Consider the following 16,093-nt stretch of genomic DNA (forward strand, 5'->3'; position numbering starts at 1 on the left):
AAATTGAAATTTTCAAGGTTGAAAAACGCAAAGACGAGAACCACTAGATAGATAGATAGATAGATAGATAGATAGATAGATAGATAGATAGATAGATAGATAGATAGATAGATAGATAGATAGATAGATAGATAGATAGATANAGATAGATAGATAGATAGATAGATAGATAGATAGATAGATAGATAGATAGATAGATAGATAGATAGATAGATAGATAGATAGATAGATAGATAGAGGTGACTGAGGCAACTGTGATTTAATACATCCACGTGAGTGTTGGGAGTGTCAATAGCAATTTGTGCGAGGAGTGAGCAGCTCTAACAACAACTTGCACAATGCTAGATATTTTCCATTCCAATTACATCACAGGTTTGCATTTGTAAATTCTGTGCATATACTTATAATTGTATTTAATCTGTGGAGCAAAACCTCTGCCACCAAACCTGTACTCTGTGCAGCAGTGCTGAACACAACGCATGCTTTAAAAGCTGTCTCCCAAATCAGTTTTGCTCCAGGCCGGTTAACATGAGACCTGACTTGGCCCACAGTTAAATTCAGTCACAGCAAAGTGTCAGTGTAATAAATTGGCAAGAGCTAATAAGAAATATTACAAACAAACACGCTGCTACATGCATATTACATAGGTGGAGAACACCTCAAGGCTTCAGTATTGTGGTTTCTTCTTCTCGAACCGAATAGATGGCAGACAGCATGGAAACCTGAGTTAATTTTTTATACTGCTCTTTCAAGAAAAAAAGAAAAATTATCCACTAGCCTCCAAATATAAATATTGTATCTACACATTGCTCTGTGGGTGAAAGTCCACCTGAGTTTGAGCGGTCTAAAGCCTAAAAACAGGTTGAATGGGGCCAGAATAATCCTAAATTTGGCAAACTTTAGAAGTCAACATCCAGAAAGAACAGTGAGGTAGCGTAACCAAAAACAACATGTCATTTAAATGGAGGCAGCGTATGATTGACACGACCCACTGCTGTCAGCTGTCTGATCTTGAGATTACTTAGAACCTGAAGGACATTCCAGGTGGACTATGAGTCAAAAGTTTCAGCCCACACCATGATCAGAGATTGTAGTTTGTGCTAAAAAAAACAAACCACGAGGAAGTTTATCATAGCTTTCGGTGCAGCACAGGCAATAAAAGTAACACCCATCCTTGGTATGATAGAGGGCAAACAATTCAGCCACAGGCCACAATGGCGTATAGCAAAGCGCCGTTGAAAACAACTGAGGGTAGGTGAACGGCAAACTAGTAAAACTAGCAGAACTGGAAAGCTCAGTGCACAGCTCAACAGCAGTGTTTATGTGCCGGTACAATACATGCATGTGATTTTACATTCAAATTTTCCATGTGGGGAGATAATCCCCTTCATTTGCAGGCTGTCCTACAAGTGAAGGCAATTTTGAGCTTTATAAACCACTCCTTATCTGTGATCTATAGAACAAGCTTGCCATTAGTGAGATCTAAAGGGGCAAGTTCAGACTTTACAAAGGCAGCGAGACCACCACAGAATGCTGCAGTATGAAAACACTGAAAGAGAAACCAAAAGCCAGTGTGGAAAAGGCAACTCAAGCAAATGCAGGGCACATTCGGCAGCTTATCCCTCTGCTTTATTGATTGATTTATTTTGTCTTCATAGGAAGATCTAAGAATTACACATCATGATTAACCAAGTAAAAACGTTGGACCGACTGCGGGAATACCTGTGGTGTTGAGCATCCACACCCTCACGCACAACACCACAAACGGAAAGCACATGTTACATAAAGATACAAACCTGTCAGCTGAGTTGTCTCGTTCTACACGTGACCAGAAAACATCCAGCGCTCGAGTTTAGACTCACATGGAAGAGCATGTTCATATTAGTTACAGGTTTGCATCGCGGCACTGGTTGCAATAACATTACATAGTCACTGACAAGAACAAAATGGCATGCATTTACAAATACAGTTCCAATTCATGATGCTGTAAACAGTTTCTGCATGCACACAGCGATAGTTTTATAAAAAAAAAGAAATGAAAGAAAGGTTTTGGGGTTGGGGGGGGATTTGCTCTCCAGGACTCATTTATGCAACATAATGATCTTTTGAAAGGAAAAGGTGTGCCATCGTTGCATTTTGAAACTGTCAGATTAGCCTCGAAGCTAAAAGCTGTCCGTTTGAAGCTTTAGTGTTTTAAATGTACGCCACAAAGGCATTTAAAAACTGCAGACAAAAGAAATCCCAGAACAATAGACTACAGTTTGACGTGACCCACACCCTTGAGGAGGTTTCATGAGGAGGCCTGGTATCTCTTTTATGCTGTGAACTGTAATATAAAGGCCAGTAAAGATGATGAGGAAAATCCAAGATACTCAAGAACTGAGGTATAGTGTAGTCAAAGTAAGAAATCTTCAGTTCTTTACAGTTGCTTTGAATTTGTTCACTTTGTACAGTGAAAACGACTTCCTTCCATTTTTTGTTCTTTCCGTGGCTGTGAAGAACGAACCTTTGCTTTCAAGACAAAAACTGGACAGGAGGGAGGTTTCTGTCCGGCAGTAAAAAGAGTAACTCTTGAGGTGATAACTGTACCATGTCAGTTAGAACATGTTAGCGCACGAGAGAGGAATGACTTGCATAATTTGCATTTATGTCTCATGAGACCTCTGTAGAGAATCTCAACAAACAATTTCAGAAACACCGTGGGAAAAATAAAAACTGTTGCACGGTTGACTGTAAAGAAAATATCCATGAACACACTGAAAAGACACAGCATATCACAGCCAGGTGAACCATGCTGGGGTTTCAGCCCATTTAAAGAGGCATGAAAGGAATGTGAAGACAGACAGATAGACAGAGAGAGAGAGAGAGGTTCCAGGCTCTATAGGCAATAAAAGTCAGTCTTTGTTATGATTGGTTGGAAGGCATCTCTCCTCCTCATCTTCCTCTTCTGTTTCTTCATCCCTAGTTTGGGGAACAGAGGTCAGCAGCAGAGTGTCAGCGTGAACCTCCTCGTCATCCGACTGGATCACGGGTGTGTCGGCTCCGCCCGCGCTGGTGTCACTGGAACCAGACGACGTAGACGAGTTGCGGGACTGTGAGCCTCGGTAAACTTCATTTTGCCGTTTCAAAGGTGCACGCTCCCTGTACACAACCTCTGCATCTTCATCCTCCTCATCTTCGTCCTCGTCCTCACCCTCTGCAATTAGAAGCTATTAGAACTTGATGGTACCTGTTGTGTCGGCGCTAATCAGAGAAAATCTTTAATTTTCACATCTGAGTCACCAAAACTACATATGCAAATTGCCTACACACCGTTGTCCTGACTTGTTATGAGATATTCCCGGCAAGGCAGTTAAAAGGGATCATTCAGACAAGTTTCAACAAGTGAGTTCGATCACTTTGATAAATGCCATACAGAGCTTACAGTGTTTTGTTTTTTTAAACTAGATTTATCCCATAACATTGTCAAAGACACTGAGTTAATGCAAAACAGCTGTGCTTCTGATTCTGGAGCAGATTTTATACACAAGTGTGTGCATGCTGTCCAGTGACAACATGTACAACCCTGTCTTTTTTTTTAGAGGCTGCATCAGGTCAAAACAAGTTGTTCTAAATCCATCCTTGAGCTATTTTATCCTGTAGAGGGCCACAATAATGACGAAAAGCATCCAGTCTTTATCCAGATTATGATAATGTTACCAGAATATCCTAAAACTTGACATTCTGGGTTTGTAGTACCAAGCCCACAGTCGGTTTTGTGCCTTAAAGAAAATCTGCATGTAAAGGTAGATCATAGGAAGAGATTTAGAGCAATAGGTTTGCAGGTTAAATCATTTCAATGCGCTGTTTAATAAGTGACACGCAGTGGGTGGTGTTCTGAAAGTCTGCTGCCCTCATTCACGTCTACCTGTCATCTTAAATCCAAGCATGCCGGGTTGCGTCGACCCTGAAAAAACTCTAATTTGTACAAATTGTACAACCTGAGGTTCTGTCAAGGCCAGTGAGCTGTGTGTGTGTGTGTGTGAGAGGGAGGATCTTAAATGGAAATCCGCCTAACAGACAGCTGTAGACGCCTGACAGCGGCAGACATTTAAAGGCCGCCTGGCGCATAACACGGCACACTGCAATTTGCAAATTTCTGTCCTGAAGAACAACAAGGTGGTTGGGTTAACATGGCGCTTGATCGTATTATGGAGGCAAACCTGGCAGAGGAGACGTCAGCGCTCCCTCGTCTGCTCCCGAACCCGAGTTGAGAAACACGTCAAGCGCTTCCTGATCCGATACGTCCATCAAGTCCATCTGCTCCAGAACGTCCACGTTCACCTCCATAGATGAGATACTACCCATGGGGGCTGCAGCAAAACAGCATATAGAGCACACCTGTAAATACACACTGTTGATGTCAAAAACTGCACAAATTGTTTGAATGTTGACAGTATATCTATAACAGGACACTGAGCATGAAGACTGATTATGAAAGTGGAATATGGCGCCAGCTTCATCTGTTTTTCAGAGCAAGCAGATGTAAAACAGTTAATCATCAGCCAGTAGCTGAATATTTGCAATATTTCACATTTTTATTACTCATGAAAAACTGTGAGATATTCAGGCCCCCTGAGAGGCAGACTCACGTTTCCTGCAGTCGATCTGCAAGTGGGCGGAAGGTAAGTAATTGTCCAAGTCATGCTGGTAGACCTCTTCGAAAAACCGCTGTCTGTCCTTCAGCTTCAGGTGCTGAGCCGACTCTTTGTCTCGCACCTTTTGAGAGTTGTCTGTTTCAGCTGACCAACAAAACAAGACGCACATGAAAAGCACATGAGAACATTAATTTCACCTGTTTTGAAACCTGTATGTGTTTCATTATATGTGGTCTCTTCCATTTCAAAAGAATGGCTTTTTTTTCTCAACAGATGATGGAATAAGAATGTTCGGTGTTACTATGGTTAACCTGAGGAGCTTTCACTTAATTGTTAAGTGCTATTCTCTTGTTGTAGAAGAAACATTTGGTTGCAGTGTTCACAGAGAGAAAGACACAGAGCACCATATGCATAATTTGTGGTTCATGCCCAACCAGAATGCAACTGTTTACAGTCAGTAAAGGCTGCAAGGGAACAGAAAAAAATGAAATGTTATGTTTTAACAAACATGGATGTTAATGGGTTAATTGAGGCAAAGATGGTCTAGCTTCTAACAGAAACCTGAAGTTGTTTAAATGTCAAGATAGAAATTAGCAACTCAGTTTTTAAAATAAATGCCAGTCAGTGTAACACTTTAAAAGTCATTGCACCACTTTGTACCAGCAGATAAGCTGTATGGTAGAATCTCTCATAGAATAAATTGTCATACTTGTTTTAATAACCTGCTGTCACTTAGTTTTAATCCTAATATTTCTTCTTCTTGTTTTTTGTTTTTTTTTAATAACTCTTCTCCTTCCTGTACATATATTTTTCCATGTTCCTCTGTGGCAGGCTTTCTGTGACTGCTCTTGTTCTCATGATATTAGTCTGACCTCTAGTGTTCATGATCAGGCTCACATGCAGTTTGAAAATCCATTTTGCACAAAAGAACATTTTAATACGTACACACTAGCTGCGTGATCAACTAAATATTTGCTTGAATCCCTGCCACAATTCTACTCTGAAGTAATTATTTTTTTCAGAACTGTTTTTTTTTTATTTTATTTCAGTGTCTGAAAACGCAGACATATTATGAAAACTAACAGAACATCTGCCCTTAGGTCTACCTCGTGCATTGACCTCTGCCATGCTGACAGGCTGTGGTTGTGTAATTGTGCTACATCCTTCTCAGCACACATTGTGTCTCTTCCCCCCGTGGCCTCGACGAGCTGACACTTTGACTCATGTCACCAGTGTTTTGGGATGGTGTGTATGTGTGGAAGTATGAATCTGTATGTGGGAGCATGCTCACAGACTCCATGTGTGCTTGTGAATCTATTGTACTTTGTTAATGCTCATTTTGTCAACCAGTGTGGAACAAGTGTCCACGACTAACATGTGAAAACGGCTCCAGCAGATGGACCAAACACACAAAGCAACAGCATTGACTTTAGCACATTTACATTCAGACCTTTTGAAAATTGCTTTTTCTGCTGTTTGAAAACAAACACTGCAGCACAACTGTGTCACCCAGGCTCCCTCCTCGAGCGGCTCCATCTCTGGAGACCCGGCTAGTCAATCCGTCAGTCACGCTTCAGCTGCCCAGGAGGGGTGTGTCCACTGTTGCTAATGACAGCCCTTTATTCTGTCATTCAAGCTGTCTGTGGAGGCAGGAAACCAGGCCGCTGTTCACAGTCTTTCTGGCTTGTATGCCAGCAGTTTGTGGGAATACAATCGATGGCATAAAGCTTACAATGTTGTTATAAATATAAACCAAACCACGCTTGAATGTAATCAGTGTGAATGTCACTATTACATCCAGCTAGATGAACCAGGTACATCGGAACATGCTGGGATGTTTCTCGTGTTGCTGCTGGTATGGAATCATATATGATATATTTAAAATTTCCCACTTTTCAATGCAAGTCTGGAGGCAAAATGACCAATCAGTTTGGACTGAAGTGATTTTCTCTCAAGTTTTGATTCTCCTATTCTTGCTTTGTAGCAGCTGTGGGAGCGCGGGCTGTCCACTGATTGCAGGGTTGGCAGCTCTACCCTCAGGCACCTCCACGTGTCCCTGGGCAAGACACCAAACCCTACATTGTTCCTGATTGCAGGTGAACAACTTTCATGGCAGCTCCAACAACACTGATGTGGGACTGTGTGTGTGTAAATAAAAAAAAAAAACATTACAAAGCGCTTGGTTAACATGCACTATACAAGTGTAGATAATTGACCATTTATCTTATATTGCCCTATATGGTATACCCAATTACCTCATCAAAGTAATTTTCTCAACTGCCCTGTGAGCTGTGCCATGCAATCACATGCTCATGTTATCAAGGTGATGCAACAAGCACGAAATTAAAGAAGTAATCCAAAAAGAATGCATGCATTTCACATGCCACTGCAGCACTCTGCCAGAAGCTGTGGGAAAAGTTCAACTTCTGGAATGATAATTCATCACTTTATTGTTCGAGACGTTCTGCGTTACTTGATCGGCCTGATTCAAATGAATGAGAGGCTGCTTTTTTTTTTTTTGTGCAGAGCTAGAGGTCATCATTGAAATACCAAAATGAAAGCTCATGGCCGAACACCGTATTCGGACATTTTTTTTTCTTTTAACTCGTCGCCCTTTTGTACGTTTTTATTTTAAACATACACCTGAAAAATAGTAAGAACAATGGATCTGCCATGTCCTGTTAGTCCAACAAGACAGCAAGAAGAACAGTGCAAGTCTTAGCATTGTATTTGGCACCACAAACAGAGGAATTAAATGAGCAGCAGGGTCCCTAAACAGACCAGGAGCCTGCCAAAACCCCCTACCAACTCACTGCCAACTCTCAGTGTCCATGGTCATTCAGGAGTCATCATTTGGCAACAGTAGGAAGCTTGAGACAAAACCAGTTACTAAAGGTTGTTACAGCAATGACGAGGCTTGATGATGATGCAACTGCACAGCTTATGTAAACTCCAGTTTTGCCTCTTGGCCTTATGGAGGTTTCTCTCTCTCTCTCTCTCTCTCTCTCTCTTTCTCTCTCTCTCTATGACTCCCTCGCCATCTTTCTCGTTGTCTATTTACCTAAAAATCAGATTGCATTACTCAAGTTGCGATGACCATGAGCATGGGCGACCCACACACAGGCTCAGCTGCATGTCCTCATGAGTCGACTCATGCGTGGGAGAAAAACACGTATGTAAAAAACTGACTCATCCAGATAACCTCAGAATTTCCTATCGCCCTGTTGTGGAAGACGGGTCGTGGGTACTATGCAAATCAGCTGAGGTTATAATAATACGAAGCTCTGTGTGAGAAACAGATGGTGTTCATAGCCTAACAGGGGAATCCCTTTGCTTCTGACCAGGGTTGATAACCCCAAATGATTCTCGCATGGCTGTACGGCTCGTCAAGTATTTTTTTTGCCACTATAAATCCAGTGTTCGCTGATGTTCGAGATGATTCTACGCAAGGGCCGCTGTGCATAAAGTCTGATAAAAGAGTCCTGGTATTAAACAAGGCAACCCATTCAGTTCCTAGGCTGCTCCTTTTACCCGTATCTGGGCTGCAAAATACAGGTCACATGGAAAAGCTTTACAGCTGTGATGGCTGACTTTCGCTATGCTGGGGAAGTGTTGGCCTCGGGCTATTAACAGAGATAGCTTATAAAAGATGAAGAAGAAAATAAAACCAGGGGAGCAGATAAAAGGAGAAGTACCAGGCTCCAAATATGCTGGTTCCACACTGACATAACGGATGTTTTTTCGGGGAGAGCTTTTACTGCTGACACAGCGCTAAAGCACATCATGGCATAGTTATAACTGCTGATGGACAGTGAAAACAACATTATTGGAAATCCAGAATTAATCATTTTGTGCCACTGCTGCATGCAATACGAGGCTCAGAGAGTGTTTTCCAAGTCAGACTCATTCTACTGATTATTACCCTGGAGCTGAGCTGTGTTTTTACAATTCCCTCTGGCGAACAGGAGTCATACATTTAAAAAGTGACTAACTTGAAGGTTGGTAGGTAGTAAACTAGTTAGTATATTCGTTTCCCTAGATAGATAGATAGATAGATAGATAGATAGATAGATAGATAGATAGATAGATAGATAGATAGATCTGAAGCTGTAAATATCAAAGTTTACCTCCAACAAGTAGGTTAATACGAGCGACAAATATGGGTGAATGTCCAGCCAGATTAATATTCGTTTCTCAGCTGCCATCAGCCTTTGGAAAAGACAACCTTGTTTACATGTTCTGACATTCTTGACAACGTCAAAGAAGGAACATCTAATAAAGCCTGTCATGAAGCTCCCTTAACACAGTGGCTCCCTTTGTTCACTTTATGCCAGTATTTGTAAAGAACATAAGATCGATGATTGGGTCTGGGTGGAGACACAAAGACAAATGTTGCACGTCAATAACTGAATTAAGCTTTACAGTATTTTCAGAGCCGCTTTTGGAAATTACATGAATCTTGTGATCTGCTACAGGACCTATGGTCACCCCCACCCAGAAATACATGCTCCCTCAGCCCACAATGTATCATGATTACTTAGGTCTTACTGTTACATAATGCTGGTACAATCCTTGAGCTGCACACCCTACACCGGACTCCTACTGCATTGTAGTGCACCACGACTTAGCTAAGCGCCTCGTTTGTAGCGTATGTAAATGCATGCATTGGCTGAAAGTAAGTCAGAAAGAAAGAAAGAAAGAAAGAAAGTTTCTCAAAAGAAAGCAGAACATGATTATGCAACCTGAGTCTGCTGTGTATTGTTCGTGGTATAAAGCAACTGTGATGCAAAAATGTAAAGGGCTTTGCTGCATCTGCCTGCCTCAGCTAAGCCTCATGCTGACAAATACAAGGATGCAAGAATGCCATTGATTTTTTGTGCATTTGTTGTGTGTAAAGGCAAACAAACTGCATATAAGTCATTTTTACTGACTTTGATAGTTGAAGAAAGGCTGTCTTTTTGCTTTTTCATTTGGTTCTTTTTGTCAATCATCCAGATTCTTTCTCTCTCAGACATTCTCTTCTTTTCATCATTGTTGATCAGATCAGTGGCACTTCTTCAGGAATCAGTGTTACAGATGTGTTGGGAGTTCAGAGGCCAGAGGTGACAGCTGAGCTGAAGCACATGATCCTTTATTCTTCCATGGTCTGATCTTGTGGTCTCATTCACTGCTCTGCTCCTGATAATCCCTGCTGCTAGTCTTTGTATTGCTACTGAAGCATAAAAAAAGAAAAATTAAAAAAGAAAAAAAAAATGCACATCACTGTCTTGTCAGTTGTGGGGTTTTTTTATCCGCAGCATTTTTTTCCTCTCTGTTGTCATCTTTGCAGATACCTTGTCAGCATTTTTTTATTATTTTTTTATGATGATGAAAACATTCAACTCTTGATTCATGTTTATGTTCATACGTAAGAAGTCCTGAGCATTGCTCTGGAAGCAAGGAACAAATGCTTCTACTGAACCAGTAAGTCACATGATGTAGAATTCAATTCCCTTGTGGCAAGGGGAAAGAAATCCCATGATCATCTTTCAGTTCTCAGTGAACAGAGGCTTTGGGTGTTATGTGTGAGAGAGAGGGAGAGAGCTGGTTAGGCAGTTACGCTGCATGGCCAGTTACAACTGACAAGCCCATCCATCTCAAACTGCACCCTCCCCTCTTCCTCTATCTCCCAATCCACCCCCGGGTCTGATGTCGGTGCCACCCATCTCTCGGCAGCATGCAGCCACATAATTTTTCGGAATTACTGCTATTATTTACCGAGCCGAGCTCTCCGTTCTGCTGGCCTTGTAGCCACAGCGGTCCATCAGGCATAAATCATTTATGAGTGAGATCACTGCAACACAACAGCCACCTCCCCCGCCGTGCTTCTCCACTCCCCTCACTGCCCACATGCATATCCATAAACACACGGCAGAAAGTAAATCAAGACTGGTCATTTATTCCACCCCGCCTCTTACTACAGCCCCCCAGCGCCACCATCGCGCTACGCCATACTGCAGGAAGCACCACCGCTAGCCTGTAGAGCAGGGGAGTGTTTTAGATGGCCACGTTATATAAATGTATGCCTTTTACCCTCTCCAACCCTCTTCATCTTGAAGTGTGCTTCATTAGTTTCCTCTTCCTTCCATTGGGTGCTTATGATCCCAGTTCTGTGATTAGATCTTGAACCTTGTCTGACCACATGCTCTGTGAGTGTCTGATCAGATTTTGTATTCCCAGGCTATTCCCATTCCCAGAGCCATTAAAGCACTTCTTCTCAGGGCTAAATACAAAGATGACCTCCAGCCATGCACACTGCTCCCTATTTAGGCCAATCAAAACAGGGCTTTCAGTAGTCTCATATATAGTGCTCTGCCTGTATACATTAAAGCTCAACCTTAGCCTCGCGCAGAAACGTTTCATTAAAGCTGCAAATTGCATGGGGGGGAAAGAGCAGATTATTGTCTTGACACCTAAAAAACAGCTCTTTGTTTGATTAGAAAGCAAGACTGTGTTTCTCTAGAGAGCAGGCTGGTGTCAGCGTGCCTTTACTGTTTCTATAGGAAGACTTTCCTCCTTTACGTTAGTCAGACGGTAAGAAGTAGTTGTTATCCTTTCACAGTGATTAAACCCTGTCTGCATCAACAGTGTTGCAGCACCGTCGAGGCTGTCAGGCTAAGCAGAGTTGACCCAGGGCTGTTGTTGTTGTTATTGCCTTGGACAATGAGACTTTAACAAGTGTTCCTGATAAGGGTGGGAGGCAGAAGGATAATGAGAAAGTAAAGGAATCAACAGAACATGAGTAAATTTAGAGCAGCAAGTATTAATTTAATTAATCATAAGGGAACAGTTTTCAGCAGCACAGCTAAGAGGAAAATTACATAATAGTCATGCCGTACCTACTATGCATACTGCATGCAACACAGCAAAGTACAGTTAATCTGTCATCTTGTGACTGCTGCTGAAGGAAACATGGAGTTAAACCTTTGGCTGTGAAGCTCTGACTTGTGAGTCATGTAAGGCTGTTCTAGTAGTAGGGAATTAACAACTGCTGTACAGTTTTACATCAAGACTTCCCTTTGCCATGGATGAACTAAAAAAAAATATGCTCTGAAAGTGACCAAAACATGAGAGCATCTAGTGTCAAATTACAGAACAGTGCAGAGCGACTCGGCTGATAAAGTTATGCACACTGAGAGTCCGCTTTGTACCACTTTGTCTGCATTCCTCACACACTGTTGGTTACTTACATGCCAGACGCTTGTTGTGGTTGGTTGACCCCGTAGACGACATGATCCGGTGATGTGCTTGAAGAGTGTTTACCTATGAGAGTGTGTGGATTCGTTTTCTTTTTCTTTTCTTTTCTTATCCCCTTTCCTGTCAAAGCTCCAGGACAGGATGCTGGCGTGTGGAGTGGATGGTCATCTGGTCATTGCATCTCTTGACTTTCGTGGCAGGACTCTCAGAGATAGAACATTCACATCACCCCTTTATCTCTCTCTCTTCTCTTCTCTTTCTTCTCCTCTGCTCTGCCTTTTTGCTGTGTTTGCTGACTCCCTGCTTCCCTCCCTTCCCTCCCTNTCCCTCCCCCCCTCTTCTTTCTGATCGCCTTTGCTGTTTTTTTTCTAGGTTTTCCCTCTCACTGCTTCACACTCTCATCTCGGCTGCCTCTCTGTGTCGCGCACACACACACACATGCAGACGCACACGCCGGCTTGCTCACTCTGTCAGACAGCCTCAGTAGGGTTGTAGAACAGCGTGTGTTTGTGTGTCGAGGGGGGCTATACAGCATTGTGGCCTGTACCAACTGGTGACGGTGGGGGGCCAGCAGCAGGATCAAGAGGGAGAACAGATTTTTTTTTTTTTTTTTACATAATATTGGGGAGGATTAAACTCCTCTCATCTCAGCGCTTTTTGCTTTGCTTTACATTTATTTATTTAACTATTTTTCCTTTTTGTTGTGGGCTTTAGAAGTGAACTGTGACTAGAGAAGCCGAACGGGGGGGAGAAAAAAAAAAAAAGCAATTTACGTGACTGACTCTTGCTGTAAAATATATGTTGTAAAATCTTATGTAATGTCATGTAATGTTATGTAATGCTATGTAACTCTGTGTCACGTTAACTGTGTCATTCTGTTATTTCCAGTGTTTTTTGTTTGTTTGTTTTTTTAAACATATCTCTTACTGTCTTTTATGAAGATATTAGTTATGAAGCTGTTCAATGATCTTATTAAAAGAGCATTCTAGGAATTTCGTATTACACTTTCATATTAGTGGGACCTCTCGAGAGTTGGTTTTTGCATGATTTGGTAATGACACTGAATATGTTCCTTTGGCTGATGCCTTGTGGGTTTCGTTACACATTAAATGCATACAGTTAGATCTATTAGGGAAGAGCTAAAGATCATTTATCAATCTAAAATTCTATATTTGAATGTTGTTGTTTTTTTACTCTGACCACCTGCCACTTTGCGAGTCCTCGCCTCACCGTCTTTGTTTTTGATATTCAGCTGCTGTCTGCTCAGACTGCTCATTTTCCTCATTTGTCACACTGCCTTGGTTCTCCCTGTGGGATTTGTTTTATTAGAAATGAATTATTCTTTTATTGCTCATGTGTTAGCTAAGGGGAGAACCTGGAATAGCAGAACACAATCAGGCTACAATACAAGTGTACTCAACTCCTTTTTAGTTCAGTGTCATTTAGTAAAAGAACAAAAATGCATGAAAAAGACTGCATGCTTAGGGCCACCCAAATTACTGCACACCAGCTAACTATCCATCCAAGAATGCTATTAGCCATCACAGTTCATCAGAAGGTTGCCAGAAATGTCAACGCTGCAGCAAGAAAGCCGAGGTTCTGTATTTGCAGTTTGCAACCATGGCTGTATGATAAAGTGCGATGCCAACAAAAGCTGCAAGATGCTGAATCTCCTAATTGACTCCCAGTTGAAAAGACATGAGCTTCTCAACAAACATGTAATGAGTTGTTTATTTTCAACAAGTCGATTGCTAATTTGAGGCTTTTAATTACTGTACTGCTGGCCATTTTGGAAATAATCGCTTCGTTGATAAGATTCGAAGGCATTCTGTGAGACCCTCATAGAATACTTTCATGTGAGAGTGTTTGTGTGATATGTGTAACACAGCTCTAAGGACATTAAACGTCTGTGGTACATTTTACAGCAATCCAAGGAACAGTAGTCAAGGATTTGAGTCAAAACCAAAGCCTCATGGTGATGCCAGAGGTGAAGTCGGCATCTCCAAAGTTGGCAGGATTTATCCTCAGAGAGCCGTGGATGTCTGTGACAAATTTCATGTCAGTCCACTTAGGAATTCCTAAGATGTTTCTGTCTGGACTGACTGAAGTGACACTGCCATCCGTTTAGCCTTCTAGCTGTGCTAGAATGCTGGATGCTTCACATAATTGAGCCAGAAAGTGTATTTCTATCACACCATCCCTGAATAAAAAATGCTTATTTTTTTTCAAACTCAATGCCTACAGTTTGCAAAGCAGGCATTCCATCAAATATTGGTATTCTACACATCCAAACAGAGATAATCATGGGGGGTTATTTTCTCAGATTTGTCAAAGCTCCTGCAGAGCCATCGACAGCATTACACAAATCTCTCCACTGGCTGAGTCGTATCCTACGTGATGAGCAAACTGATTGATATGTAAAAATAATTGAGATTTCAGTTTGGTTACAAATGACTTTATCATTATTTGAAGATTAATAAAAAGCCATAAATATCTAGGAGATGCCAGATTGTGGTAGAATCCATTTAGCTAGTATTAATTCCCCACCAGCATCTCTTTGTCTTTTTAGCAAGCTCTTTATTTCATCAGGAGGCCCCGTCTAATGGACAGTTTGACCATTACCTTCTGGGAGAAATGCAGCAGAGACTCCGCAAAGCGTTTTAACATTTACATCTGCAGACTTGATGGCTAATTAAAAGGTGAGAAACCCATCGCGTTTTATTAATAACTCGACAACGTCGAGAAAGTAATGCCATTAATTATGCATTAATAGCAGCAGAAGGTCCCTCTCTTTCCACCCGTAATCCTTTGTAGCACAGAGAAAACTTACAGCAATTTGCGGATTGACTTTTTTACTTGTTTGCATATAATTTGGAGAATTAAACAAAGAGAATGATGCCACATCTTTACTGCTTGCAATCAAATCGGATTCTTTTCGTGACCTTTTGTTAAAGATGCGTTTGAATTCAAACACAAACAAACACACACATTTTTTCCACAAAATGCACACACTGGTGTGCACGGTAACGGTGTCACATATGCAGGGTTAATAGGCACTTAGCATCATGGACTCTTCAGGTTCTGACTCCCCCTTCCCTAATAAGAGGCTTCTAACAGGCAATTACATCACACTTCTGCTGGAAGAGGCCGTTCCAGTCCAACCACTAATGTCATGGAAAACTCATTGCAGACCACGAAAAGAGATAGAGGAGGATAATAAGATATGATCAATGGCCTTTTCTGCTTCACGCTGTTGCTGTGGTCAGCTGTGAACTCTTAATCTACTCTCCCAGCATCACGACTTTACGGGCTATTTAGATAAACTCATTTGCATTATAATTTGTACCTGTGTTGAAAAGACCTCAAAGTACTCCAAAGTCAGCCATTTGCAGTCTGACACTTGGGGTTTGACAAGAACTCAGATGAACTGTGAGAAAAGGTTTTCCCTGTCATCACACAGGATCTAATCCACTGTACGATACATTACAATAAATCTCAACACCTCCCTTTACCTCATTCATGAGTCAATATTGGCATCTGCTGGTGAAGGTTGTGTATTACAGGTTGGCTCCCGCATCAGGAGAACTTGTGGGCAGCTAAAGCTCAACGACACCTGAAAAAAATCACCTCAGTGCAACTCAAAAAAAAAAAGGACTTTACCACTTACATTAGTGAAGAATAATGATTGATACCTGGGGTTCATATATGGAAACTTTCTAATAGTTCATTGTCAGCTATGTTGTCATCTCTGCCAGCCATAGATGAAATGTGTGTATGGTTCTTGAATAGGTGAGTCTTTGGGGAATGAAAGAGTCATGATCACATTTCAAATTTGTATTTCAGGTTTCAGATACTCCCAGGTTTAATTCATTCAGGTGAACAAAAGGGGATTTCCAGTCACTGCTCAACGTGTTTTCGTGTGCGTGTGCATGAGCGTGTAAACGTGTGTGTGCATGTGTGTGTGTGTGTGTGTGTTGCGCCTGTTGCTCCCTCAGCTTTATCAGTGCTGGCTTCCTCTTTGAAACTGTGTTGTCTCAGTTTTCTGCAGCATAGTCTCTGATGTGGTTTGTGAGTCATACTGTGGTAAATATACACATTTGCGCATGCACACACACAGACAGAGCCACAAACACAAGTGTTCACGTCTACACACACTTGTCATGGTCACTAGTTAGTGTTCCTTTTTGCATTCATGTTACACTTTGGTGGATCAATACACA

General features: G+C 41.7%; 1 protein-coding gene across 1 annotated transcript; it reads right to left on the minus strand.

Annotated features, from left to right (window-relative positions):
• Positions 1–1,607: 1,607 nt before the first annotated feature.
• LOC103370834 (dysbindin-like) lies at positions 1,608–12,135 on the minus strand. Its single transcript, XM_008300001.1, has 4 exons — positions 11,867–12,135; positions 4,632–4,781; positions 4,203–4,352; positions 1,608–3,196 (listed from the first exon to the last, which is right to left on the minus strand). The coding sequence occupies exons 1-4, from the start codon at positions 11,907–11,909 to the stop codon at positions 2,895–2,897; spliced, it is 645 nt and encodes a 214-aa protein (XP_008298223.1). The 5' UTR covers positions 11,910–12,135; the 3' UTR covers positions 1,608–2,894.
• Positions 12,136–16,093: the final 3,958 nt, after the last annotated feature.

This window comes from Stegastes partitus, unplaced genomic scaffold (assembly GCF_000690725.1).
Source record: "Stegastes partitus isolate 25-593 unplaced genomic scaffold, Stegastes_partitus-1.0.2 Scaffold1487, whole genome shotgun sequence".
Classification (NCBI taxonomy): domain Eukaryota; kingdom Metazoa; phylum Chordata; class Actinopteri; family Pomacentridae; genus Stegastes; species Stegastes partitus.

What these genes read in the sequence shown, in the direction of transcription:
- LOC103370834 (XM_008300001.1), bottom strand. Translation starts at nt 11,909, where the DNA reads ATGTCGTCTACGGGGTCAACCAACCACAACAAGCGTCTGGCAT. An exon ending in CCACAACAAGCGTCTGGCAT is followed by an intron (nt 4,782 to 11,866) that starts GTAAGTAACCAA and finishes TTTGTTGGTCAG; the next exon opens with CTGAAACAGACAACTCTCAA. An exon ending in GCTGACGTCTCCTCTGCCAG is followed by an intron (nt 3,197 to 4,202) that starts GTTTGCCTCCAT and finishes TTCTAATTGCAG; the next exon opens with AGGGTGAGGACGAGGACGAA.